The sequence below is a fragment of the Micromys minutus genome (assembly GCF_963924665.1).
Source record: "Micromys minutus genome assembly, chromosome: 10".
NCBI lineage: Eukaryota > Metazoa > Chordata > Mammalia > Rodentia > Muridae > Micromys > Micromys minutus.
Window position 1 is genome coordinate 21037879 of NC_137979.1, and position 27535 is coordinate 21065413.

At 47.4% G+C, this 27535-nt stretch overlaps 1 protein-coding gene across 4 annotated transcripts; it reads right to left on the bottom strand.

The window, feature by feature from the left end:
• Positions 1-6890: 6890 nt before the first annotated feature.
• Positions 6891-26667, bottom strand: CNTROB (centrobin, centriole duplication and spindle assembly protein; the record flags this gene model as incomplete). 4 transcript variants are annotated; one of them, XM_080923666.1, is made up of 19 exons in its annotated part: positions 6891-7193; positions 7432-7504; positions 8255-8381; positions 8489-8659; positions 9463-9526; positions 10662-10816; positions 12921-13179; positions 14510-14672; positions 15115-15240; positions 16747-16880; positions 19659-19805; positions 20101-20337; positions 23098-23196; positions 23503-23619; positions 23912-24028; positions 24870-25026; positions 25331-25394; positions 25616-25700; positions 26395-26667. In XM_080923666.1, 19 exons carry the CDS (start codon positions 26665-26667, stop codon positions 7074-7076), a joined length of 2688 nt encoding a protein of 895 aa, XP_080779792.1. In that variant the 3' UTR covers positions 6891-7073. The 4 variants fall into 4 exon arrangements, with proteins under 4 accessions (XP_080779792.1, XP_080779791.1, XP_080779789.1 ...); XM_080923665.1 differs by having other exon boundaries at positions 8255-8387; XM_080923663.1 differs by having other exon boundaries at positions 8255-8387; positions 25331-25412.
• Positions 26668-27535: the final 868 nt, after the last annotated feature.

Consider the following 27535-nt stretch of genomic DNA (forward strand, 5'->3'; position numbering starts at 1 on the left):
GACTCAAGTTCAGTTCCCAGCATCCACACCAGGTGTATCACCACAAAATCTTAAATGGCAGATCCAGGGGAGACCAGGGTCTTCTGACCTGTTCAGGCTGTTACTATACAGAAGTGGACATACCTGCCCTCCCCAACACACATGCATACACAGAATTGAAATAAAAAAGATCAGTCTCAGGATTTGGGGATATGACTCAGTGAAAGCACGTATGAATCCCTGGGTTCAATCTCCAGCACCAACAAAATAAAAAATAAAAAGATTAGGCAGGTGGTGGTAGCACTCACCTTTAATCTCAGTGCTTTGGAGGCAGAGGCAGGCAGATCTCTGAGTTCAAGGCCAGCCTGCTCTACAGAGTGAGTTCCAGCCATGGCGACATAGAGAAACCCTGTTTTGACACCCTCCCCAATTAAAAGAGGATTAGTTCAGTGCACCATGAATCTACCACTTGGGAGGTGAAGTCAAGATCAGGAGTCAAGGCCAGTTTAAGGTACACAGAGAATTTGGGGACACTGTTTCAAAACATCTGTACATGCGTGCAGAGAGATAAACACATGTAGCTGTGGAGAGAGACATTTTGAGCTGTCAAAGCACAACTGTAGTGATACACCCATCAAAAAAGCAGGAAGCTGACACCAGTCCCGCTGTAGTCTAACCCTCAGAGCTGACTCAGCCTTCTCTCATCCTGCTGGGTCTCATCTCATGATTTCTCCATGAGAAAATATCCTAGTCATGGTCACGTTACAGCTAGTCTCTTCAAAAAGGTTGAAATTATATTTACTTTATTTGTGTGTGTGTGGTGGGTGTTCATATACCACACTGCAGGGTGGGAGCAGGACAACTTATGGGATCAGTTCTTTTCTTCCAACAGGTAGTCCCTGGAATCGAACTCATGTCATTCAGTACGTCTACCCACTGAACCATCTCCCCAGACCCCGCTACAACAACGTTTATGTTGCTCAGAAACAAGTTGAATAAGAACATCTAAAGACGAACTGGAGATATAACTCACTAGTAGATCCCCCCCACACCCTGCAATTTCAATGTATTTACCCTGCTTGTGGTGACAAGAGGTGACACAGTACGTTTGTGAGGTGACAAGAGTGACGTTTGTGAAGTTGGCAGTACATCATGCATAACTACATGACAAATTCTTGCACTGCACGCCTGCATGACACACTCTCATATTCCGAGCCTGCATGAACTGCTTGAAGCTGAGCACATCAGTGTGGGCTCGTGGTCCCAGCCTGGGACCACACCGAGGCACATTCGTAAATGACAAAGACTACAGAGTGCTCACACTGCTTATTGCTGGAGTCTTTGTATCTCCAGACTGCAGCGGACTGTGGACAGCCCATTACAGAAAGCCAACCCGCTTATAATGGGGCTACTGTATTTAGAATTGTTTTAAAGCTCTCAAGTTAAATTGAAGCCATAATGGATTAGGTTGGATCCTAAATCCAATAAATATGATGTCCTTATTAAAAAGGCCACGGAGGGCACAGGGATTCTGGGAGAATGTTGTGCTGCGTGCCAAGGGACTTCAGGGGCTGTTGGCAGCCACTGATGGAAGCCAAGAAAACGAAGGTCCTCCCCACTGTCCTCAGGGAGCACGGTCCTGCCCCAACCTTGATTTCAGACCTTCAGACTCCAGAATAGTAAGAGAGTAGATGTCTGTCACTTGTGACTGTCCAGTCTGGGGGAAGTAGTGGTCTTGCTCGGAAACGCACCACAGACACGCACAGGGCTTGCACTCACGTGCGCCTCCATCTTTATCTCTCTGTTTCCTCTGTGATACAGCCAACCTGATGCAGTAGCAGAGTTGGCTCATTTTCCCTTCTCCATGTCCGTCCGTCCGTCCACTCCCTCTAACACCCCACCCCCACCGGCAGTCGATTCCACCATATGCTCCCTCACACAGCCGCTCTGCCTCACTCTGCCCTGTCTCTCACTCCCTTGGCATTTCAGACAGACACACGCTTCACCTCCAGCACCCGGAGCCGGGTGAGCCCCTGAACTGTGGGGCTCCTTCTCACCCGGATCTGCCTCTAGTCACACACTGGACTGGGCTAGCCTGCACTGGTTTTAGCGTTATGTAAGCAGCACGCGTTGCCCATTTCCTCCTGCCCTTCTCACTCAGCACCGTGTTTAGGATGTTCACCCAGACAGACAGACAGATGCCTGTAAGTACAGTCCGTCTGTCTGACCCGCTGCGGGTACTTCCTGATGTGAGACTGCTGCGGTAAAAGGACATTTGACTGCCTGCATTTTTTTTTTTTTTCCGGTGACATCTATGGACTTCTCTCCTGGTGCAGAGCAGTTTTTCTAGGGCATGTCCCCAGGGATGGCTTTGCTGCATCATGGGATGTGCATTGTCACATCAGGCACTGCCAAAATGTTTCCCAAAATGATCCGCCTGTCCCCTCCTGCTTCTCTTACCCGCAGCTGCTGTTGTCACATATCCTCAGTGACTATACATTCAGACCTGTAAACCGTTGCCCATCTGGTGGGGTGAAAGAATAGCTGACTCTGACTTTATTTGTAGTACCCACCCAGTGCTCAGTGAGGCTGAGCGTCCCTCTCGGTGTGACTGGCTTGTTGGGTTTGCTTTTTTTTTTTTTCAAGAAATGCCTGGTGATGTCTCTCTTTTAATTTTTTAAAAATTATTTTGTGTATGGGTTTTGTCTGCATGTATGTCTATGTGCTATCCTCTCGTCTGGTGCCTGTGGATGTCAGAAGAGGGTGTGGGACCCCAGGAACTGGAGTCATGCAGAGTTGTGAGCCACCATGTGGGTGCTGGAAATTGAACCCCAGCCCTCTGGAAAAGCAGCCATTGCTCTTGACTGTTAAGCCATCTCTCCAGCCCCTACTTAAAAAAAAAAAAAAAAATCTATTCAGCTAAGCCCTTTACATTGAAAATTTTAAAATGAAACAATTTACTATAAATCTTACTGTGCTGTTTAACACAGCATTAACACCTGAAATCTATGTGTCAATCTGGTGTCAGTGGGAGTGTATCATGTATTTTAAGTATATCACCTGATACTCATTTAAACTAATATGTCGTAGAGATGATTGCCTAATCTGTAAATACTGGTTTTCTCTTGTCCCATCCTGGCACACAAGGATAGCCTTCCAGTGCTAACAGAGGCAGAAAGGAAGAGTAAGTAGCCTTACTCCGGGAGGATGCTTTATTACCCCTTAAAAGATTGATGTGTCTTTTTGCTCGCTGAGTGTGTATGTACACTACATGCATGCTTGATTCCCCAGGAGGCCAGAGAAGGGCGTCAGTCTCCTTGGAACAGGACTTAGAGTTGTGGACCATCACACAGGTGCTGGGAACTGAACCCAGGTCCTCAAATGCTCTTACTGCTGATTGCCTGTCCGGCCTGTAAAGATGATGTTTTAAAGAGAATGTTTCTAACATTCCCTACTAAGAATAGTGTTTGTAGAGCTGGGGAGAGGCCACAGTGCTGATAAAGCACTTGTCCTACTTATAAGAACAGGAGCTCAGATTCCCAGACACCATGTTTTTGTCTTCATGGTCATAAGTGGTCACGTGAATGCATGATGCTTGCAGCTCTGAATTTCTAATACTAAACTTCTCTCCTACTCCTGAGATAAATACAATACATATACGGGCATGTGTTTTCCCTCTCCCCCTCTCCATTTCTCCCCAGCTCTGTGGGATCCAAATCTATAGTTAACAGAACCTAATTCCCACTCTGTGCTCCTGCCTTAATTTGAAGCTTTTTTTTTTTTTTTTTTGGCAATTCATTAACATTTATGGTATTGTTGGAGACATGGTGTCAGGGTCTCCCTCTGTAGCCTAGACAGGCCTTGAACTCACAGCAACTTTCCTGTCTCTACTTCTTAATTCTAGGCAGTAGCCACCATTTCTGGCACTTTTTTCTCTCTTTTGAACATGAGAGATTTCCAAAAAATTTTATTCTAAAGGACATATGATTTTCAATAAAGTCCATTCTTGTGTGTGTGTGTGTCATTTATTTTTAACAGAGGGTCTCTCTATGTATCATTGGGTGTCCTAGAACTCACTATGTAGCCCAGGCTGGCTTTGAACTCTGATCTGCCTGGCTCTGCCTCCCAAATGCTAGAATTAAAGAGACAGGCTACTACACCCAGCTGTAAGTATATTTGGTGTGTGTGTGTGTGTGTGTGTGTGTGTGTGTGTGCATGGTCTTCTGCAAGAACAGTAAGTGTTCTTAAGCATGGAGCCAGCTCTCCAGCCCCGAGTTCATCCCTTCACCACTTGCTTGTATGACTGCTTCTCTGTAACACCACCCTTCTCTCCTCAAAGAGATCACTGCTTAAATAAGTCCTTTCCAACATTGGTACTTGAAAGAGACTAGCTCAGCCCTGCTCTGGTCTGTGTGACTGATGTGTTTTTCCCAGCGTCTCACAGTTGGTCCCCACTAAATATGGGCATGGGTCATCTTCCCAGTGGATAGTTTCAATTTCCTTTAAAATCTTTATTTTTTGGTTTTTCAAGACAGGGTCTCACCATGTCTCCCTGGGTGTCCTTACAATGTAAGCCAGGCTGGCCTCTCAAACTCCTAAGAGATCTTGCCTGCCTCTACCTCCCAGCTATAGGAAGCATAGGCATGTGCTACCACCAGTGGTTAGTTTTTAGTTTCTTTAAGGGAGGGCCTAATGCTCTATTAGGCAGATTGCTAGACTATCTGTCAAGGTCTACTCTATCCTTCCCATGTTGTTACACACAGTACCAGCTGCACATCTGGCAGCCCAGTCAGACACATTTCTGAGATGTTTGTAGCTGATGTAACCAAATGCTGACCACTTTGCCAATGTTAGAGTAGCAAAGCCAGTGCATTCCAGCAATGTGGAGTAAGACACTGGACCCTTAAAGCCTTTCCTCTCTTTCCAGCCTGAAGTCCTGATGATCTCACTTCACCGGTGAGAATGACAGCTCAGGAAGAACAGCAAGATGGTGGGCACCGGGCCCCAAGTGAGCAGTGACGTCAGACTTCCCTGCTGTTCTAGGCCATCGCAGAAGAAACAAACTGTCTGGAAGGCTGGGGTTTGTTAAAGCAGTTTAGCTTCCCCCCAGTGGACCCCACCTCCAGAGCCCCCTAAGCTCTTCTCACACATGCCCCTGAATCTTCTCAGGAGATGAAAATCCTATTATCTGCACCAGGCAGCTGAGAATGTAGGCTTTCTGGAAATTCTCTAGTTTTTTTGTTTTTTTTTTTTTGGTCTGTTCCCCTTCTCAGCATTTTCCCAAGATAACCAGAAGGTGTTGGGTGGGAGATGGCCCTGATTTCTGCATCCCTAACTTCCCTCAGTGACTAAGTAGACTTAAAAATCAAAGCTGTCCTGCTAGAATCACTTCCCAAAGTGGTTAAGTCAGCACTGTGCCCTTTTCTCACCGAGAGCTGTTTTAGGGACACATACTTCCTGCCTGTGTCTCAATAAAAATGTAGGGCATGTTGGCTGATGGTGGCAGGCTGGAATCTGGAGATGAGCCATGAGCTGAAGGTTCATTTACCCAGTACCTTTTAAAGGTGTAAAACTGACTCTTAGCAATGCTGACAGTGCAGCACAGATCAGTTTGGTCACCGATGGTGTTTAAAACAAAAATGCAGACATTCCTGAAGGCAGGGCTCACGAAAGCCCTCCCACAAGCCTGCTGCCATCTCTGTAGCTACTCGCCTTTTGTTTCTTTGTGTACACGTCAGAGAAAGTCCCAAGCCGAGCTGAAGACCTCCTGTCCTGGATGGTGATGAGGACCACAGGACTGGCTTGTCATCTACTTCCATCCCTGCCCCCAGAGGAAGGCCAGGTTGCAGGGAAGTGTGCTGCTGTTTGCTGTGTATGAGGGCCTGGTCTCCTCAGGAGCCAGCACTGTTCAAGCACCTGGTGTGCCCTCCCCATCACCCTGTCTGCAGCCCTGGCTTCCTTTCAGTGTGCCCGAAACAATGTTCTTCATCCTCTCAGGTTAACTGGGGCCTAAACTAAGAAGCTTCATCCCGACTGTTTTTGAGATGAGTCTCATTCTATAGTCCAGGCTGGCCTAGAACTTGTGGCAATCGTCCTGCCTAAACCTCCTGAGTATAGTTGTGATTAGAGGCATGAGACACTGTGAGCAGCTATCATTTCTGCCCCTAATAACACTTCTGTGTTTATTCTGATAAACATCAAGATAGAAAGTTCTAGACACAGCTGTTACTTTCCCTCCCTTCCTTCCTTCCCTCCTCCCTTCCTTTTTTTCTTTAACACAGGGTTTTACTGTGTAGCCCTGGCTATCCTGGAACTTGCTTTGAGGACCAGGCTGGCCTCCTCAGAGATCCACCTGCCTCTGCCTCCCTCATGCTGGGACTAAAGAGTGTGCTGTCAGGCCTGGCTTATTTACATGTTTTAAAGCTTTAAGTTTATAGTTCAAATACACCTATTGGCTAGACAGAACCTGCCAACCTGACTCCCCAGGGCCACCCAAAAGAGTCATCTGTTCTTAGAAAGCAGAAATACCAGGCGTGTTGGCACAGGCATGCAACCCAACACATATGCAGCTGGAAGGGAAGGCCTATGTTTGCAGGTAGCCGGAGCTGCAGAGAGGGGCCTGGTCTCAAAGGGGGGAGGGGGATTGAATAATCTAATATGTTTTAAAAGACAAAATTTTAAAATTTTAAAAAAGAAAAGCATAAAAAGCTTTTCTCAAATATTTTATACAATAATTTACTCTTTTATTAAAAGTTTAGGAGCTTGTGATCACTAAAGTAATACTTATTTCAGAAAATATACAAAATACAAAATATACAAAAAGAAGTCACTCATAATTCTACTACCGAGCAGCTAACACTGCGAGCATACACTGAGCGTGAGGCCACTCAGACATCTAGTCACATGCCCGCCTTAAAGACTCCGTATGCTTTCTCATAGCAAACAAATATACTTTAAAATACTGAAGCAGTATTTATAAAGCGTTCTTTACAAAGTAGCTTCCTAGAAAACCTCTACTTTCCAGATTCCTCTGACACAGATAAACTACAGGCCACTAATTAAAATGAATGGCGAAAGAGGACAAAGGGTGGGCCTCATCTCCAGATGCCTCCCCGATTCCGCATGCTAGGGCCAGGATGCCCACTTTTCTTCCGAGCAGGCTTTTCAGTTTTAGGGGCTGAAGCAAGGCGTCGAGGGACAGCCTGGGATGGGACCTGAGAATTGGGAGAAAAGAAGAAAAGGCCATCACCACATACATACGCTCTCATTTTCTCTGCCCCATGGAGAAAGGACACGGTGTACTGAGAGGCCCCAAGCAGTGAGCATGGTGTGTGTGTGTGTGTGTGTGTGTGTGTGTGTGTGTGTGTAAACGCTACCAAGTTCAGACCTTGAGTGGTGGGGCTAGCCTGGGCGTGTGGGATTGGAAAGACTGCTTTCCCCTGCTCCCCTTACCTCTTTCCGGGTGATCTCACCCAGACGGGAGTCTGTGTTTCTTCTGGGGACAAGCTCCCCTTGGCCATCAGTCCTACCACACAAATCAAGGGACAAGGTGGGGGTGGGGGAGTAATTCCCCAATTCCCTCTTAGGAAAATGAGATAGATGCCTTGAATCCCAGTTTGAGCCCAGCCTGGTCTACACAGCAAGCTCTAGGACAGCCATAGAGACACAGAGAAATCATGTCTCAAAAAAACAAAAACAGAGAGAGAGAGAGAGAGAGAGAGAGAGAGAGAGAGAGCGAGAGACAGACAGACAGACAGAGACAGACTGAGAGTCTGGGGATATGCTCAGGGAGGAGAGCATTTCTAGTTACCCCCAAAACAAACAAACAAAACTGGGAGCACCGTGGAGCTGGAGCCCATGTGGAGGAGACTTTGTGGGATCCAATGAGTTGCTCTGGATTGGATCCAAGTGTCTTAAACTGTGGTATGGCACCACAAAATAGAGATTTTAAAAAAGAACACAGAAAAGGTTTCTGAATATGGCACAATCAGAACTTAATTCAAAATCAAGCCCAAATGAGTCCAAATGCTGCAGTTCTAGATGGTGCTGCTGTGAGGCTTTACTGCAGCCCTGGGCACACAGGTCGGGGTTTAAGAAGAAAAGTCAGTAATAATGGAAACAAAGAGATGGAGAAATTGTGACTACATTTCATCCTTCACTCCACCCTGGCCCCCTAAAAAGGACAAAAGACTGCATTTGGGATATGCTGGGCCTGATCCTCTCCTAATCCCAATCCCAGGCGTGGAGCCCTTCCTCTTCTCCCCTAGGCTCATACCCGCCATGTTCCAGTCTCTTCAGGTGCAGCAGCAGGTCCTCAGCAGGCAGAGCACCCCAACCCCGAGCCTGGTACAGGCGTAACAGCTCAGACACTTCCATCAGCTGCCGTGGGAGGCTGAGCCCGTCTGTACCTGAGACACAAGTTGGCGCCGTTACCCGAGGCCCCTCTCCCAAGAACCCAGATGGCCTCCAGCATTTCCTTTTCTTCCCTGGTACACCCTAGACTCCTTACTTCTCTCTGGGGAGCCGGTGCTGAGACCACTGCCTTGCAAATTGGATGAGGGAAGCTCATGGACCCTAAAAAGACTAGACGCCATGGCTAAGGGAACTTTAGTTTTGTGGACAGGAGGTGGAAGTCGAGGCACTTGAGGGGCTTCCTCCCAAGATGAGACAGTCCGGGAACCTGGCATTGGAAGAGAGCAACAATAAACACCAGATAAGCAAAACCCAAACAGGCTGCTCAGGTTCTGCTCAGAGGCCCTGGGTTCAACCCCCAGCACAAATAAAACTGGGCATCAGGACACACGCCTGTACACAAAACACTTGGTGAACAAAGGCAGGATGATCAGAGTCCAAGGTCACCTTTGACTATGTGAGATATGTCTCAGCAACAAAAATGACAACTCTCTCTCCCAATAAAATTTTCTATGTATGATGTAGTCAAAGAATAGTTAGTTATGATATTTCAATGATCACAATGTACTTCAGCAAAATTGACTGGTCATTTAAATGAGAACTTTTAAATTTTAGGTGTTAACAATACATTGAAAAGTATCAGAAGTAATTGTTTCTAACACTACAAGATTTACTGATAAATTAATTTAGAAATGGAACCCAAATTCAAGCCAGGCACTGTGAGTCACTCCAATAAACCCAGTATTTGGGGGACTAGAGCAGACTAGATCTGAGTTCAAGACCAACCCCCATTTACATAGCAAGTTTGAGGCCAGTCTAGCCTACAGAATGACATCCTGTCACAAAAGACAGAAAACAACAGAAGAAGTGGAATCCAAATTCAAATAAATACATAGAATCCCTCTACAGAAAGCTACCGTGACCTTGGTTTTAATTCAGGTTTGTTTTACATGTTAAGATAGGCAGTTAATGGAACAGAGCCAAATCCTACCTCCAAGCTCCTACTTCTTCCTAGATCACCAATTCCCACCCCTTCTAGGCCCATCCTGACCTTCATGAGTCGGGACTCACCAGACTTAGGGGGCAACAGGTCAACAGATGGGTTTTCATTGTTCTGAGGTGTTGTCTCCAGCAGCTGGGGAAAGAAGACAGATGTTCCTCTAGAAAACTGGTAGAAAGAAACCTAGGCTCTGAGGGGACCAGAGATGTGTGAGGCTAGGGTCAGTGGCCTTGTTCCAGAGGAGAATTATGGACTAAGAAGGAGGCAGAGTAATCAATAAGACAAACAACTGGTCCTCAAACGGCAAGGGAGGGGCTGGGAGATGTTCAGTGACACTGAGCAAGCATGGGGATCTGAGTTTAATCCCCAACATCTAATAAGCTAGGCACAGCTGTGACGGGATGTGTAGCCTTTAGCCCCAGCACTGGGAGGACAGCAGATCCCTGTGAGTTTGGGGCCAGCCTAGTTTACACAGGCCAGCCAGGGTTACAGAGTGAGGCCTTCTCGTTTAAAAACAAAACAAAACAAAAAACCTGCCATGCATGGTGGAGGGTGGAGCCATTTCTAACTTCAGCACTTTGGAGGAGGGAAGAGACAGGGTACTTGCTGCTGCCACTCTAGCCAATTAGTAAACTCTAGGTTCAGACAGAGACATTGTCTCATTAAAAATATAAACAAACAAACAAACAAATGGCTACCAGTTGTGGTGGTGCATGCTAGTAGGATTTGCTGAAAGAGGCAGAGGTGTGAGGATCACTAGTGTGAGGCCTGGGCTACACATTTGGGATTAAACCATTAGCCAAAGAGCACACATGGAGGGACCCATGGCTCCAGCTGCTTATGTAGCAGAGGCATCATATGTGGGGCATCAATGGGAAGGGAAGCTTGAAGCCCCAGTGTAGGGAATGCTAGGGCAGGAAGGTGGGAGGGGGTGGGGTAGGGGGTGAGGGAGGGAATAGGAGGTTTAACTGGGAAGGGGCATAACATTTAACATGTCAATAACTAAAATAACCAATAAAAAGATTTAAAAACAGCATTGAAAAAAATAACTTAGCTGTAGAAGAAAATGGCCGACACCAGCTTTGAGTTCATGCACTTCATGAGCATGTGCACACACACAAAGACAAGGAAGTCTCTCAGGTACAGTACAAGCCTGTAATCCCAGCACTTGGGAGTCTGAGGCAGTAGGAACAAGAGTTTGGATTGAATTCTAACCCAGAGAAAGTGCGTCCGTAAAGACTAATGGAGGTCTTGGTGCACTCTTTCTTACCTGCTGCAAAAAGTTCTTGAGGCCTTCAAGCTGAGAAGCAGGTGGCAGCCTTGCTTTTAGGGGCCCATCACCATCAGATCCAGGGTCTTCCTCAGGAAATGGGTGTTCTGCTCTATGATCAGCAGTGAAAGCCTCCAATGCAGAGAAGGGCCCAGCTGTAAGATGAGACGGGTACTTTGGTATCCATGTGTGTGTGCATGGAAGAATAATGACCTTCCAAATGCTCCCAAAGAAAAGGCACTGCTGAATGGAAGAGTGGGCCCTGGAGAGGTGGCTCAGTGGCTAAGAGCATTAACTGCTCTTCCAGAGGCCCTGTGAGTTCAAATCCCAGCACATGGCAGCTCACCACTGACAGGGAACTCAGTGCCCTCTTCTAACTTCCACAGGCACATAGACATAAATGCAGTCAAAACACCCATAAATTAAAAATACAAACCTGTAAAACAAATAAATACATGTAAGAGGGACACCACACCCACACCAGAGTAGGAAAAAACTATGGGGGGGGGGTAAAGGTGCCAGTCTGGGGACTGGGATGCAGCTCACCCGAGAGCGCTTGCCTAGCAAACAGAAAGCCCCAGGGTTGACCCAGCACCATAGCACACTGGGTGTGGCGTGTGCTCTTGTAATCCCAGCATTAAAAATCAGAGTTCAAGACCATGCTTGGCAATCATAGTGAATCTGAGGCAAACCCCACCTTCTTTTTTTGATGGGCCTGTAAGATGGCTCAGCCAATAAAGGCAGTTGGCGACCAAGACTGAGTTTGACCACATTAATAAATATCATGGTATGCATGTACCTATACATACACAAATACAAAGTAAATAATGTAAAAAAATAGTGTTTACACATTCAAGTGCACAAAGTAGCCAGAAAAGGATGCTGGTCTGCTTTACTCCCTTGGGACAGAATCTTTCACTGAACCTGGAGCTAGGCCTACACGCCCCAATGATCCCAATCTCTTCAACTCTGGTGGTTTGAATCAAAATGGCCCCCACAGGTCCATAGGGAAGGGCACTATTAGGAGGTGTGGCCATGTTGGATTGGTCTGGCTTTTGTTGAAGGAGGTGTGTCACTAAAGGGTGGTTTTGAGATCTCAGATGCTCAAGCCAGGGCATTCTCTTCCTACCTCAAAGGTCAGGACTAGAAGCGGATTCACCCACTTCAACCAAGTAGAAGGTCTCTCACAGGTGGGCCCTCCATTTCTGGATTGTAGTTCACTCCAGATGTAGTCAGGCTAATAACTAAGAACAGCTCTGAGGTTATCAGTGAAGGTCACCCACTGGCTTCTACATGGATGCTAAGGTCTGAGCTCAGCCCCGCTGCTTGTGTTCCTACTCCCCAAGCCTTCTCTCCAGCCAGGCCAACACTTCCCTCTTTCGGTGTACGGGGGATTGTACCCAGCACCTCGAGTGGGAATGGCAAGCATTCTGCCACTGAGTTATAGATCCAGGCACAGCCTTGAACTCTCCTCCTGCCGCCACCTTCCAAGTGCTGGGTGACAGGCTCTACTCTTTCTTCTGTTTTCGGAGGGGTTTATGACTCCATCCCAGGCTGGTCTCAAACTCACTACGGAGGTGCTAGAGAGGGGCACATATCTAAATGCAGGCAAAACACTAACATATAAAACAATAATTTAAAAACCACCTCACGATGTAGTGGAGGATGACCTTTAACTTCTGACCTTTCTGTTTCAACTCACCTATTCTGGTGTAAGCCACCAGATTGTTTCTGCAATGCTGGGTGTTCACACATCCTAGGCAAGAGTTGTATAACTAAGCTACAACCCTCAGCACACTCTTTATTCTTAAGTCACACTATATCAACGTGTTTGAACTACAAAAAACCCACTCATCCAAGTCAAAGTCGGCTCACCCAGTGATAAGTACCATCAAAGAGCCTGGGCTAGATTCAGTGTCAGGGTGGGTCAAGTCCACACATAAGCCAAGGTTATAAGGAGAACCACGGGTGGAGAGTGGGAGAGTCGTAGACTTGTGCAGAAAGAAGCAGGGGTGTAGAGTAAGGAGGATTCCACCCAGAGAGAAGTGCCACCACCGTTCTGACAGCACCCCTGCCTCCAGCTCCCAGCACATCCATGTTCTTCCGAGTACTCCTCCCTTTACTCAATGAGTTTCTGTTCCTTGCAATTCATGATTGGTAAGACATCTAGAACCAATGCTCACGTTCCTATCAGAGGGAACTTGGTAAGGAAGCCATTCATGCATAAGGAGAATGCCAGTGACCTCTGCCCTTATTCACCTGTGGGTGGAGCCACATCAGGCTTGGGTTCCAAGGGCTGAAAGGAGCTCTGGTTCTGGAAAGAGGGCCCCAGCAGGAGGCTCAGATCTGGTGAGGTGCTACAGAGAACAGATGAACCTCCAGGAAGATCACCCCTCACTTCTCGGCTTTGCTGCAACACAGGTTTCAGGGCCACAGCCATGGGAGGCATGGCCCAGATCCTCCTTTCCCCCTTCTCTGGCTCCAGAGGACCAGGGCTGGAGGGCTCAGCAAGAGGAGCCTGGCCAGGAGAGAAAGAGAAAGAAAGTTCACAGCCTGGTGGATTCCGAGAGACAAGTCTTAGTACAGACATTTGAATACAGCTATAAACTCCCTGGACTCCTTTCAAAGGAAAATGGGTAGTGTCCAATTTCCACCAAATTTTAAACTGATTAATTTTTACATCACAATTCTATTTCCACAAATTGTATAGATAACTTATACAATAATGTGTGCTTTAATATTTATTGTAACATTATAGATACAAGACCCAGAAAATCATTCCTGTATCAAGAAATATGTACTTGGTCACATTCAATGTTATGTAGTAGTAGGTAGAGGGTGGCATCTGTGTGTGGAGCTGAGGGGAGGAGGGGAGATGTTCAAGTCAGAGCCCTTGGCGACCTCTGGGGAAGGGCTGGAGATAAGAGGGCAGGGTCCTGGGACAGGGCAGAGGCTACTTTTTACTGTAAACCTTTTAACAGTTTAGATGTTTGTGCCACATGTACATAACTAACTCTAAAGCATTTTAGCCAATAATCATATAAATTAAAAATATGAAATACCAACACAAAAAAAGACTAGAAGTAAGGGTCCCTATTTTAGTCTATGGCAGGATCAGCAACAACTTGACTCTGTGTGTGTGTGTGTGTGTGTGTGTGTGTGTGTGTGTATGTCTTGTTTTTTTGTTACTGTTTGTTTTCCTTTCCTTCCTTTGGGACCTTATGTAGCCCAGGTTTATCTTGAACTCACTATAAAGCTGAGGATAACTTTGAGCCTTTGACCTTCGGTCTCCTCCTCTCCACAGCAGTTGTGCCCAGCAGTTTTTCTCCTGGGTTTTAGGGGATGAAGTCAGGTCTTCATGTAAGTAAAGCAGCACTTCACTGACAGTCATCTCCCAAGCCTTAGCAACAACTTACTGTCTGCTGCTGTAAATACTAAAAAGAATGGCTCATCTCGTTACTGGGCCTTAGAGTCATGTTTGTGCGGGGCAGTGGGGTAAAGAAACACGCTGGGCAGAAACAGCAGGGCCCGCAGAGTGAGCTGCCTGGAAAGGGAATCTCGTGGAGAGTATAGTGTCCGTGTGCTCGGCTCCATACTAGAGCGGTGTCCATGGAGTGAGACCTCAGGGGCCAATGAAGAGACAAGCCTTCCCATTTTTAATAATTACTGTAACAACTGTCCTAATTGATTTAGCCAATATTCCACCAAACTGGTACCACATTAATTTAGGTGTACTAGAACCACAGAACTATAACTATGCCCAGTGGAACAGGACACATTTGGTGGAGCTATGGCCATGGAAAAAGGGTTGTTTGGGCAGGACAGCTGTTCTCTGGGGCAATGGCTACCTGAGGGTTGGGAGGCAGAAGCGTGGTACTGAGCAGCTGGTTGGCCTCATCCCAGTGGGCCTGCAGCATGGCTTGGAGCCGCTCTATCAGCTCCACCCGCTGCTCCTCCAGCTGCTGGTTGCTACTCTTCAGGTCACGCACTCGAGCTTGCTCCCTTGCCAGTCTGAGGAAAAGAAGAGGGGCCAGCGAGATCGCCCAGTTGGTAACCTGTCTGCTGCAAAAGCCTGAGGGCCTGAGTTAGGATTCCTGGTAAGGGCACGGTGTGGCCGAGCACATATGGTTATCCAGTCTAGCTAAACTGGTGAGCTCTAAGTTCAGTGTCTTAAAAAATAAGGTGGAGGAGACACAAGATATAGCCTTCTGCTCTACACGTCCCCCACAGGAACATATACATACTTCCCCAATGCATACAAATAGAGAGGTGACTTGGAGATTTTAAGAAAACTGGTTTAGGACAGGAGGCCAAGAAGTGGAGTATAGTGTCAGACCTCTGAAACAATTATGGATTTGGATACATCAGAGGAGGCGGACCTTCTGAAAGGTTTCTCTTTGCTTTGTTTAAAACCTCTGGGCTTTACCCATGGAAAGAACTCCAAGGCCAGTACCTGAGTTCATAGTCCTGAGCCACCTGCTGCTGGCGCTCCTCTCGCTCAGCCGTCTCTACCTTGAACTGAGCCAGCTGAGCGGCCAGTTCCTGTTGGTGCTGTCCGCTGAGTTCCTGTAGCTGCCTCCTAGAAAGGCCCAGGTGAGGAAGAGACTTAGAGTAGAGGTGGAAGCTACCATGGGGGGCAGGAGAGGTAGCTCAGGGGTTAAGTGTGTGCTGTGTACTGCTCCTGCAGAGGACCTTAGTCCCCAGCACCCACACTGAGTAGCTAATGACCATTTGAAGCTCCAGGAGTCCAGCTCCTTATCTGGCCCCCACAGACAGACACAGATACATGTGCATACACGTAATTACAAACAAAGACATTCTTAGGCCAAAAGACGGTATCGGTGAGAAAAGGACAGAGTGTGTGTAGGTAAGGGGAGATGTAAGGAGCCAGTCCAACCCCAGACTTTCTCAGAGGCCTAATAGAAGGGCAAAGGGACCGTTAGTTCAGTGTCCTTGTTCAGGAGTGAGCTTGACAAAGCTGGTCTAGGGCAGGAATGAGTGTCTCCTAAAAGAGTCATGTTGCAGTGTCTGGGGACCCTACTCTTCTCCTGCACTGTGGTTGTCAGCTGTGTCTGCGGTACCCTGTGTTCTCTTTGCAAACATTGTTGGACTTAGCTCTCAGTTGTCTTTGGCTGTTGAGCCCTCCTGCTCCTTGCAGTATATATGATACTGCTCTTCTGAATAAACTTGCTTGGCATAAGTCAGCAGCTTATACAAGACCTGCTGGTCCCATTTCTTATCCCTGGTCCTTCCACTCAGCACCTCACCATTAGGGACCCTTATTCCTGTGGGTTCGGGTCAGGGGGACAGATAGCTGCAATCACTGGGCCCAGCCACAGCACAGCCATAGTAAGAACAAAGCTGAGGCCACAGGAAGAACTCCCCAGAAGCAAAGACTGGTGTGAGGGTTTATGGGAAAGCAACAGACTAGCTAATAGGTTTGGTTTGGTTGAGACAGAATCTTACTACATATCCCAGGCTCATCTCAAACTTGCAATCCTCCTGCCTTAGCCACTCAGCTGGTGTTACAGGACTATAATCCATGTCCACTTAAAAATGACATAATAGAAAGTATTTCCACCAGGCATGGTGTCACACGCCTTTAGTCCCAGCACTCAGGAGAAAGCAAAGACAAGACAGACTTCTGTGAATCCAAGGCCAGTCTGGCCTCATAGTGAGACCCTATCTTCAAAGAACAACAAACCTTCCCATCCCCCAAAACAAACAAACAAACAAACTAGAAGCATTTCCAGGAACCATGGTGAAGGAGGGTGAGAGAAGGCTGGGGTAGAAAGGAGAGCCACCCCTGGAGCAGCTGTGAACAACACACTTCAGCGTTGTTCCAAAAAGGAGCTGGAAACATCATTTATTGCTTCAGGCCAGCTATACCCACAGGAGGAAAATCTCTAGGCTGTGTGCCTGTCCATAAAGCACTTCATGGCAACTCTCCTGAGAAAGCCCAAGACCATAACAGATGGGCCTGAGAGTGCGCTGGGAGTCACGCAGGAGAAGCTGAGAGGCTCTGAGCACATGGGCAGGAAGCTAAGAACACTAGCTGCTGCCAGAGAAACACTATCCCGAGTACCTGTGATGGTCCCTGAGGGAGGCGGCCTGCCGCAGGCTGTTCTCTTGAGCCTCTGCCAGCCGCTCGGTCACCCGCTGCTCCAGCTGTATAGCCAGCTCTGACTCCATCTGGATCCGCTGGCTCTCATATCTGGCCTGGAGTAAAGGAAGGTGGAATGACTGTCAGCTCAATTATGTCTGAGATCAGTCTTCTAAGTGTGGGGAATGTAACAAGAGCAGTACCAACAACCCTCATCTGCCTTAGGGATGAACAACAGGGAATTTGCCTTGGAGAGTGACTCCTTTTTTTAATTGAACCATGAGACATATCATATATGCACACAAAAGTGAAAATGTTTTTAGACAAAAGAAATAGATGTATTAACCCAGGGAAATGTCTGAGCTGATGCACTTATGACCTCTATCTGAAACCAGGATGCACCCCCACCCCCACCCATACTCCTTTCCCAGCTCTCTGGAATCTGATTCCTATTTCACATGCAAAGAGCTCAGTTCTAATCCCACAATGGCTGTTTCTCCATTTCAGTCTCTTATGGGGTCACTGCAGCTCCTGAGCCCTGGCCACACCTCTTGTCTAGGTGATTTTCCTCTGTAGGACCTCTCTCTAGTCTCATTCTGAGTCTTGGCTGACTGCTCCGCCTGCAACTGCTCTTTAGCCCTGCCCTTCCTCCTACTCCTGTCCTTCCTAGCTGCTGACATTTGGGCCAGATAATTCTAGAGTGTGCATAATATGCCTCTAGGCATAACTTTTACTACATTCCTTAGTTCCCAAATCTTTCATTTTACCCTGATCTTTTTTCCATCCCAGCTGGGGACGGTGGCACGAGCCTGATGCAGTAGGATAAGGCCAGTCAACTTCCACATATCGAGACCTTGTCTAAAACATAAACAAATAAGGGCTGGAGAGGAGGCTCAGCAGTTAAGACCACTTGACGCCAGGGCCAGAGGACCTGAGTTCAATTCCCAGTACCCACTTGGCAGCTCACAACTGGTTGCAACTCCAGTTCCAGGGGATCTAACACTTTCATACCAATACACATGCAGATAAAACACCAACGCATATAAAATAAAAATTATTATTTTAAAACCAAATAGCAACAAACAAATAAACAAAACAAAACCCCATATACCCCAAAACGTCATAGCTGTTTTCTGTGTAGACCGGGGACAGAGACGTACCCTCTAGATCCCCTGCTGAAACCCAGAGGTGTCACTGACTCGTCCTATTTGCTCACTCCCTTCACGGGTCATCTAATTCTACTTCTTCGCCTGCTCCTGGTAACTCATGCACGCACTGGCCCTTAGCAATTCTACACATAAAACAGAGGCCCACGATGTCAGAACTAAGTCCTGGCAGGTCAGGGCTACCCATGTCATGTTTCTCCAGGACTGAAACATGGCTCTCTTCGAGCAGTTCCGCCATTCCAGGGAGCAGCAACTACACCTCAATTACTTCCCCAAATGCCTGCTTTTCGTGATGAAGTCTGACCAGGATAGAGATACCCACTTCCTTACAGACTCCACAGCTGCCGTGTGTTGTGGCAGTACATTAGCTACAACTGAGAGCACACCACCCAGTGTCAGAACATTTCCTCTCTGCTCCTCTGCAGAAAGTCTGTCAACCCCTCTTCAGTAGACAACCAGGAGCTAACTAATGTAAGTTTAAGAGTCAATGTACTAGTTACACTGAAACTGTTGTTTTTTAATGTGGATTTTATCTGCAGGTCAAATGTGAATTTAGTTCTGACTATTAGATTAATTCTGACCACTGTGGGCCTCTGTTTTTATGTGTAAAATGTTTACTTAGGGCCAATCGATGAGTTTCTGAGAGCAAGTTAAGAAGTGCAATGCCTGGTCCACGCAGAGACCAAAAATGGGGTGTCAGGTCTCCTAGAACTGGAACTACAGATGGCTGCCACTGCTATGTGGGTGCTGGGAATTGAACCTGGGTCCCTTGGAAAAGCAGCCAGTGCTCTTAACTACCAAGCCATCTCTCCAGCACTAGAAAGGGTGTTGTTGTTGTTTCATAACGAGTACTGAGATTGAACTTGGCAGCTCACACACGCTGAGTGTGTCCTCCACCAATGAGCCATATCCTAGTCTACACTTTTGGACACAGGCTTTCACTAAGTTAGGCTATCCTTGAATTCACATTCACACTGTAACCTAGGCTAGGCTATATCTTGAGATCCTCCTGCCTCAGCCTTCCAGAGTAGCTAAAATTATAGACTTGTGCTACCAGGCCTAGCTAAAATGAGTTTTTTAATCTAATTGTATCTGACAATTTTTGGTACTATTTTAAGCCAGGTTATGAACCATTACAGGAATTTCCCAAGTAAATAAAGTAAAAACATTGTCCTCCTCGATGGTATTAGTAGCAGTTACTAAAGTAATAACAGATGGCTTAGCAGATAAGAATGTTTAGCATACACTTCTAATAACCTGAGTTCAATTCCTCATGTGAAAGGAAAAAGTTGTTCTCTGACCTCTACACACGTGTCATGGTACAATTCACCCACACACAGACATACAATCATACCACATATACAATGATAAATAAAATAATAACAAATACAGAGCAGAACATTACCAATTGGAGTCAGGTCAGGCAAAAACTTTCAACTGCTCAATGAGTGCATCCAGTAAGTGTGGCACTGTCTCTTTAAGAACAGTATATGGTATCTCAGATTTGAACCAGCACAGTCTAAATGTAACAGTGAGTTACATTATGGGAAACTGTCCTTCAGGGAGGAAATAGTGGAGCTTAAAACAGAATATTACCAAATTAACCAAACCAATAATAAGTCTCAAATATCTGAGACGGGCAAGTCTTTCATGACTTCCAAATCTCCGTATGTACTCAAACCTGCTTTCTCAACTACAGAGCACCCCTAAGAACCTTCTGGGGCTCACCTGGACCAAGCTCATCTCCAGCTGCAGTGCGTCTCTCTCTCTCCGGACTGTGTCCAGGTCCCCTTCCAGCCGCCGCACCTCAGACTGCAGGAGCGCAAACTGCTGCTGGGCCTCCCGGGCTGCCTGGGCCTCCCTCTGGCTGTTCCCCTAAAAAGGAAAATGCAGTATCAATGCATGCCTCCTTTCCTCATTCCTGGTTACTGATTCCAAGTCGCTCTCCATCCTTCCCTCCTCCCATTCATCCCGCTTCTCCATCTCTGGCCTCTCATGTACCTGTTACCCCCAGACCTTCACACTAGTCCTCAACCCCAACCTTCCCTTCCACGTAGAACTCTTTATCCTCCATCCTGTTCCCTGTTAACCTCCATATTCTGGCACCTCATCTTAGTCTGTAATTTTTCCCAACACGCTCCATCCCCAGCTCTTCCTTTGCCACTTCCACCTTCTCTCTCTCCAGCTGAGCCTGGCCTTCTTCCTGCAGTGCCTGAAGGCGTTCCTTCAGCTGGTGTTCCTGCTTGATCCAGGCCTGCCTTTCCTCCTGCAGAGCAACTTGAAGGGCCTCCAGCTTCCGGTGCTCACTGAGCTGCCCAGCCCTCGCCTCATCCCGCTCTTCCTGGAGGGCCTGGCACTGTTGCTGTTCCACCTCCAACCTCAGAGTCAGGGCTTGCCTTTCTTCCTCCTAAAGTCCCAGGAGAAAGCCAACTTCTGGTACCATTCAAGAGACTAGCAACCTTGCAACTCCATACAGTGTGGAGTGGAGGAGCATGATCACTAACATGACGGCTGACTAGCTCACTGGGTTACATACAGTGGGTAACATCGCCATCCCATAGGAGGGCGTACACCTGCTACAGTGATCTTGAGGGATATAGGACTGGGGGACCTACTACTTTGTCTTGCTAAATAAACATGATGTCAAAATGCTTCCTAAATATTCATGTGTAAGGGCTGCAGATATGGCTTAGGGGTTAGGGTCAACTGTTCTTCCAGAATGTCCAAGTTTGATTACCAGGACCTACATGGTGGCTCACACATATCTTTAACTCCAATTCCAGGGGATCTGAAGTCTTCTCCTGGTCTCTGTATCAAGCATGCACATGGTGCACAGACATATATGCAGGCAAAACAACCATACACATAAAGTAAAACAAAATTTTAAATTCATATTTAAACACAGATTTGTGTTGTCTTCAACTTTGGCAATAAAAGGTTCATTCTGCTGTGGGCAACAGCTAATTTGGAAACTCAGAACTGGGTGGCAGTATTGCAAATAAGTAACTAAATGAGGGTTCTCCTTCTATACCAACACTCCCTCCCAAGGCTCAGGAATGTCATGAGCAGTGTAGGAAGGAATGCTGGGAAATGTCCTCACCAGCAGGGCGGCGGCTGTGCTTATGACAGAAGAGCAGCATGCGATCAACTCCATTTAAAAAGCAGACCCACTGTGCCTTCTCAGCAGTGAAGGTGCAGCAAGAAGTCAGCTGTGTGCAAGCCAGAAACCCACCCACCCAGCACCTTGGTCCTAGACTTGGAGCTGGCAGAGCTCCAGAGAAAAATTAGCCCTTCAGCCGCTGGCTTTTTTCCTACTGAGAGGCTGAGTATACTAACGCAGGCCGCGTGTGGAGAAGAGCAGGAAAACCTCATGACACTTTTAAAAGAAATACTAGGCCAAGAGAAGACTTACTATACTGTGGGCTGTGAGTGTGTGATACAAACTCCGCCTCTTATGAAATTTTCAGTAAAATAATTGTTGTTGTTTTTTTTTTTTTTTTTTTTGAGACAGATCTTACTGTGTAGCTCTGGCTATCTTAGAACTCACTCTGTAAACCAGGCTGGCCTTGAACTCAGGCACCTACCTCTGCTTCCCAAGTGCTGGGATTAAAAGTGTGTACCATTATGCCTGATTAATAACTAACTTTAAAAAAATACTTATTTATTATGTATACAGCATACTATTTACATGTACACTTGCAGGCCAGAAGAGGACACCAGATCCCATGACAGATGGTTGTGAGCCACCCACCATGTGGTCGCTGGGAACTGAACTCAGGACCTCTGGAAGAGCAGACAATGTTCTTAACCTCTGAGCCAACTCTCCAGCCCAACTGATAACTTTTTAAAATAAAAGCAATAAATACATAAAAGAACTCTGTGCAGAGTTTTAAATCTCAACATAAATCCTCCTCCTCACATCTGTTATCACATGTTCTGTTTTTTAGTCAGTCTAGCTATGTAGCCCAGGCTGAATTTGAATTTGATCCTCTTGCCTTGACCTCCCAAATGGTGTGATTACAGGTGTATGCCACCATGCCCAGTGTACTGTGTGTTCTTAGGCATATATCATTATCTGTAAAAAGAAGATAATATACTGTTTGCTTTGTGAGTAAAAAGTATGAATAAATCATTTAGCAGTACCGGGCACCTAGCAAGTTCTTAACACACAACAGCTGCCACCATCATCAAATACAAAACTCAACCTACAGTCAGGAGTTGGTCAAGGGGCCCCAGTATCAGTAATATCAGATGTAGTTGTTAAGACCACAAGCATCAGTTTGCATACAGCAAGGGTGTGTCATGAAAACAGTAACTTCCAAGCCTGGCTGCTAACTTCAAAGGTGTTCACATGCCCACTTCAGCTCTAAACATCCTGAGAAAGTCTCACCCACTAGTTTTAGGCTGTATAACCTAGACCAGAGCTCCCACACCACACTGAACAAGGTCACCTAGGAAATTTCTGAAACCCACTATATATCTATTAACACAAAATCTCTGGGGGGTGAGAGACTGAGGGTGTAGCTCAGAAACAGAGCTCTTGTCTAGCATGTGTGAGGATCTTCTGGCTTTTAGAAGTGGGGTTCTAGAAAAAGGTGAGTGTGTGTGTGTATGTGTGTATGTACACACACGCGCATGTGAGCACGTGCATTTGGATGTAAGGTCTCACTATGTAGTTAGTGCAGGCTGGCCTCAGACTCACAGAGATCTACCTGCCTCTGCCTACCTCAAGAGTGCTGAGAGTAAAGGCCTAAGACACCACACCTAGTTCCTCAGATGGGCTTAATCTTTTATTTTTTAGATTTATTTATTTAATTTATGTATGTGAGCACACCAGAAGAGGAAAGGGGATCTCATTAGAGATGATTGTGAGCCACTGTCAGGTTGCTGGGGAACTGAACTCGGGATCAGTGGTTAAGAGTGGTCAGTGCTCTTAACCACTGAGCCATTTCCAGCTCGGTTTAATGTTTTAATAAGAATAAAATTTGCAGTGTCTCAAATTTGCCTGGCAGCAGGGCTGTTTTCAGATTAGCAGAACTAATGTTCTGAGGATGCACCTGAGCAGCAGGGCCCTAGTGTCACTCCAATCATAAACCATGTGATCTAGACCATCACAGCCCATAGTCTCTAGAGGAGACTGACTACCCTGCCCAGCCCACCTTCTCACCAGTGCCTCTCTTTCCCTCTGCTGTAGCCTCGTACCCTCCTGCTCACGATTCAGGGCTTCCATGGCCTCAGAAAGGCTCTGTTCCAGGCGGGCTACTGTCTTTCAGGAGAGAAAAACACACAACAGTGAAAATGAGGAAAACACCTTTACTTCAGAAATAATTAGCAATGTACACTTGAAACCAGCGTTTACTAAATGATCTGGGGCACCAAAGACAAGACTGTGGGGGGAGGGGAACCTGGGACGCCATGAGTAATAAAAGTCTACCAGAAGTCTCAACACTGGCAGAGGAAAGAGGGTGTAAGGACTGCAACCACAAGCCAGAGGCCAGGCTGTTGGGAACCCTAACACCAAAACGATTTCTTCCTACCCAGACTCTAATGCCACATGGTCCAGGTCACCCACCTCCTGCTGCTTGCTTCTGGTGAGTTCCGCTGCCTGGCGTTCCTCTTGAAGTCCCCGCAGCACCTCTGTCCGCTCAGCCTCATGCCGATTCCAACCTTCCACCACTCGAGCCAGAGTCTCAAGAAAGGCAAATAAAATGGAATTTTAAAAGCCATTTTTTTGCCCCCTTTTACAAGTCATTAGCCACCTCCCTCTCCCAAGTCAGAAAACCTGACCTTTCGCCCTGCTGTTAGCGCGCACATACACTGGTTAAACAGGGTATGATGGTTCATTCCTGCAATCCCAGCACTCCAGAGGCTGAGGCAGGATGGTCATTAAAAGCTCAAAGGAAGGAAGACCATATGAGACCCTGCCACCCCTTCAGTGACACTGCAACACTGGAGAGACCCCCGACACTTGCTCCTGTCACCTTGTCTAGCTGTTCAATCATGAGATCTTTCTTGTGGTCAGCAGCCACAGCCACGGCTAGCTGCTGCTGCAACTCCAGCACTCGAGTCTGTAGGCTCTGAATGTGGCGTTCACAATGCTGGAAAGAAACATGAGGCATGTGGGTGCTGCTCATTCTTAGTCTGACCATGGCACTGACATTTCAGCATCCTAAGGGAGAAATGGGCTGGACACAGAAAGCTTAGGTCCTCAAAGCAGAATTGGTTTCAAGGAAGAATCAAGAATTCTGGAGCAGGAGCCCTGAGACCCAAAACCTCCAAGACTTTCTTCTTCTAGCTCAGAACGTCGTTGTTAGCTTCCAAGCTTTTCTTTTTCCAGGATTTTCCATAAACTGTTTGGCAGAGGTGTAGCAGCAGCCCACACTGTAAAGTGTGGGAAGTTACTCCTGCTCTAAGAAGCTCGTTGAACACAAAGGGGACCTTTCATTTATGGCCCTTAAAATAATGGGGAAAGTTCCAGTTGACAACCAATGACTGCCTTTTCCACATCTCTTTCCTCCCTGTCCCTTCAGACATAAGCGGTCTTATGGAGGAAAAGGTCACCATATCACCAATAGCTCTGAAGCTCTGTGCACACCAACAAAGTTCTTATCCATTCAAAAAACACAAAGGAAGGGTGTTTGTGTGTTGCATGAGAGCCAGTACTGAAAAGGACATAGCACGGAGCTTGGGGGAAGCTCAGATTTTAGAGGGAGAACAAACAAGACGTTATCAGTGACGAGCTGTACGAAGGGACTCAGGAATCTCATAACGCTATGTGGGGGTGGCACACTTTACACAGTCGGTCACTGAGGGCCTCTCTGAAGATACCTAGAGCACAGCCCCATTCCTGGCTTAAGGCTTATCAATCAGACCTGCTTTTCCACCCAAGGCCCCTGATTTCTAACCTTGCCGTTTCAGAAGAAAACCTGTGCCTCTCACCTTTCGGCGTGTGAGCTCCGAGTCCAGCGCATCCCTCAGCCCCTGAAAATCTGGGGGGTTGGTGGGGGGCCCTGGCCGAAGGCTGGTATAGCGGGGAAACAGCTCCTCCAGTGCCTGGGCTGAGCTCGATGGAGACAGGTCTTGCAGAGGCCGGGTGCTGAGCAAGCCAGATCGAGAAGGTCAAGACTGGGCAAGCCTCTGAGACCCACTGATCCTCCTGTGGTACTCTACATATCACAGAACCAGAGCAGAGCCACCAACAGCACAAAGCATCCTCTGTGAGGTCCCGTCCTCCAATCACCCCCTCACTGAGGCCTAATAATAGCACATAGAAGCTTATTCTCTTAGAAGATGGGCTGAGGATACAGACAGCCAGCTACTGGCCAGGTTTCCGAAGGAAGAGAAAAAGAAGATGGAGGCGCTGGGAAGTGGGGGTGAAAGGAAAGCGAGTGGGCACTCACTTGAGCAAGGTAGCTGTGCTGTCACTGTCGAAGGAGTCCTCTTCCCGTCTCTCTGAGCCAGTTCCTGGAATGAGGGGATCCACTGCTTGTAGCCAAGAGACCCCAAAGTAAGGATGAAGTAGGAACAGTGGCCATTTGAGGGGGAAAAAAAGGCCTTTCCCCGCTCTCCACTACCCAAACCTTTTCCCAGAGAATGGGCGCCTTTTCCTCTCATCTCTTCTTAGAGTTCCTGTCTCCTGCCCCTACACCTCAGCCTTCCGTGAGAGCTCTACTGGGCTGACTTACGATAGGCAGCGTCACGTGAGGTTTGGAGCATGGTCTGGAGCTGACCCCGAACACTTTCCATCTCAAAGATATGCTTAGACCCATCCTAGGGGGAGGAAAAAGGAAGCCCACAGAAGTCACATTTTAACCTGGATAATCTACATTCTACAAACTGCCAGGGCAGAATTTTCAAATGTGCCTTAGAAAGCCGAGGAAAGCAGTCCAACCCAACAAGGGAGGGGGTGAGGGTTCATCTTATTCTTGAACCCAAACCCCAAATGCTTACAGAAGCCAGAGGGGAGTAAGTGAACCAAGCAGCAGGTTTAAAATAGGGCTACAGGGAGACTGCTGTCACCTGAGGAGCAAACATCCTGTCTGTAACTGCTGGATTCCACACTCTGGAAGACCTAACCAGTCTGCACATCAGTGGTATCTTTTCCATTGGTACAACTATCTTCCCTGCACACCCATGTGTAATGACTTGTATGCCACAGTCTTGACAGGACCTGTATGTGTGTTGCTGCTGTTCTTAAGTCTCCAGTTCTCACTTGGGTCCAAGAAACTTAATCCCCACTTCTAGGACACGGAGCTACTCTACAGGGACAGGTGTCTTTCCAAACAAAGACATGCAAAAACAAAGTAAAAATCTAGGGACCGTCACAACTTCCCAAGTTATAGTTTCATGCCATTCCCTCAACTACTTGGAGGAGATAATAATGTAAATCTAATACTAGATTCAAGCCACAGCAAAGCTAACTTTCTAATACCCGAGAGATCTCTAAAACAGGCCTCTCCCTCACCTTTTTCTTCAAGTCGTTTTCCAATCCAACTGACAAGCTGCGACTCAGTTCTTGAGCCAAGCTGTCTAAGCCCTCATTAGGAGATGAGGAGGTGGAAGCTAAAAACAGCTGAGCTCGGGCGGTGGCCTCTGCTTGCCGGCTGAGATGCAAAGAAGTATACAGCTTCGAGGTCACCTCCGAGGACACCTGGTTCAACCCAGGGGGCTCTGATGAATCGCTAAGGAGGTCCTCTGGCCGGAGAGGGGAACTGGGGCCGGGGGCTGCTGTAGCCATGTGCAGTTTAGAGACAACTGGACTTAGCGGGAAACTTGGGAACTCCTGGCTCGGTTTGGAGAGGGTCCAAACTTGTGGATAAGTTCACCGAGAAGGACGATTTGGAAGGGAGGAAGACACTCTGGGTCCTCAACAAATGAGGGTATTAGGGCTTTCTGGTTAGAGGCATATCCACTGACTCCAGAGGCCATGGAGAGAGCAAATACATTCCTTCTCCCAAGTCCTGGGAACGGCGAAAAGCGGATGTGCAAGGCAGAAAGTCAAGGTAATGGACAAAAGACCTGCAGAGCCGCTGCAGCTTCTTCCTCCTAACTAGGGTCCTGGAAATTGCACATCAGTTTCGGCACGGATTAACCATGGTTACCTTTCTTTTCCCCCCCACACTCAAAACGTGCATACTGGAACAGACCTCAAACCAAAGCTGGCCCAATGTCTGTCCCTCAATTGGTTTTAAGTGAAGAGGCAAGACCCCCCCCCCTTCCGCCCCTACATCACCTGTCCCACCCAGAGTCGACGACTTCCATGTATTTCCCCTCTAATCCTTACTGATAGGAAAGCCACAGCAAAGGTCTGTAGAATTCCTACCTACCCCACCCTAAGAAATCTCTATAAAAGGGGCGCGCGCTCACACAGACGCGTGTACACACACACACACCCGGCAACCGGCCGCCTGGGACTCTCTACCGCGACCACTTGGTTCCGACTATTCTCAGCATGTCGGCCCTGGGTTGCCAAGATGAGGAGAACTGTCTCCCTACCCCATAACCTCCACAGAGAAAGACCAAAGGCCACCCCTTCCTAGCGCGACACTAGCTCTCAAAACCGTTGGCAGCCTCCCGCCCACCGCCTGCAATCCCGCCTCCAACCG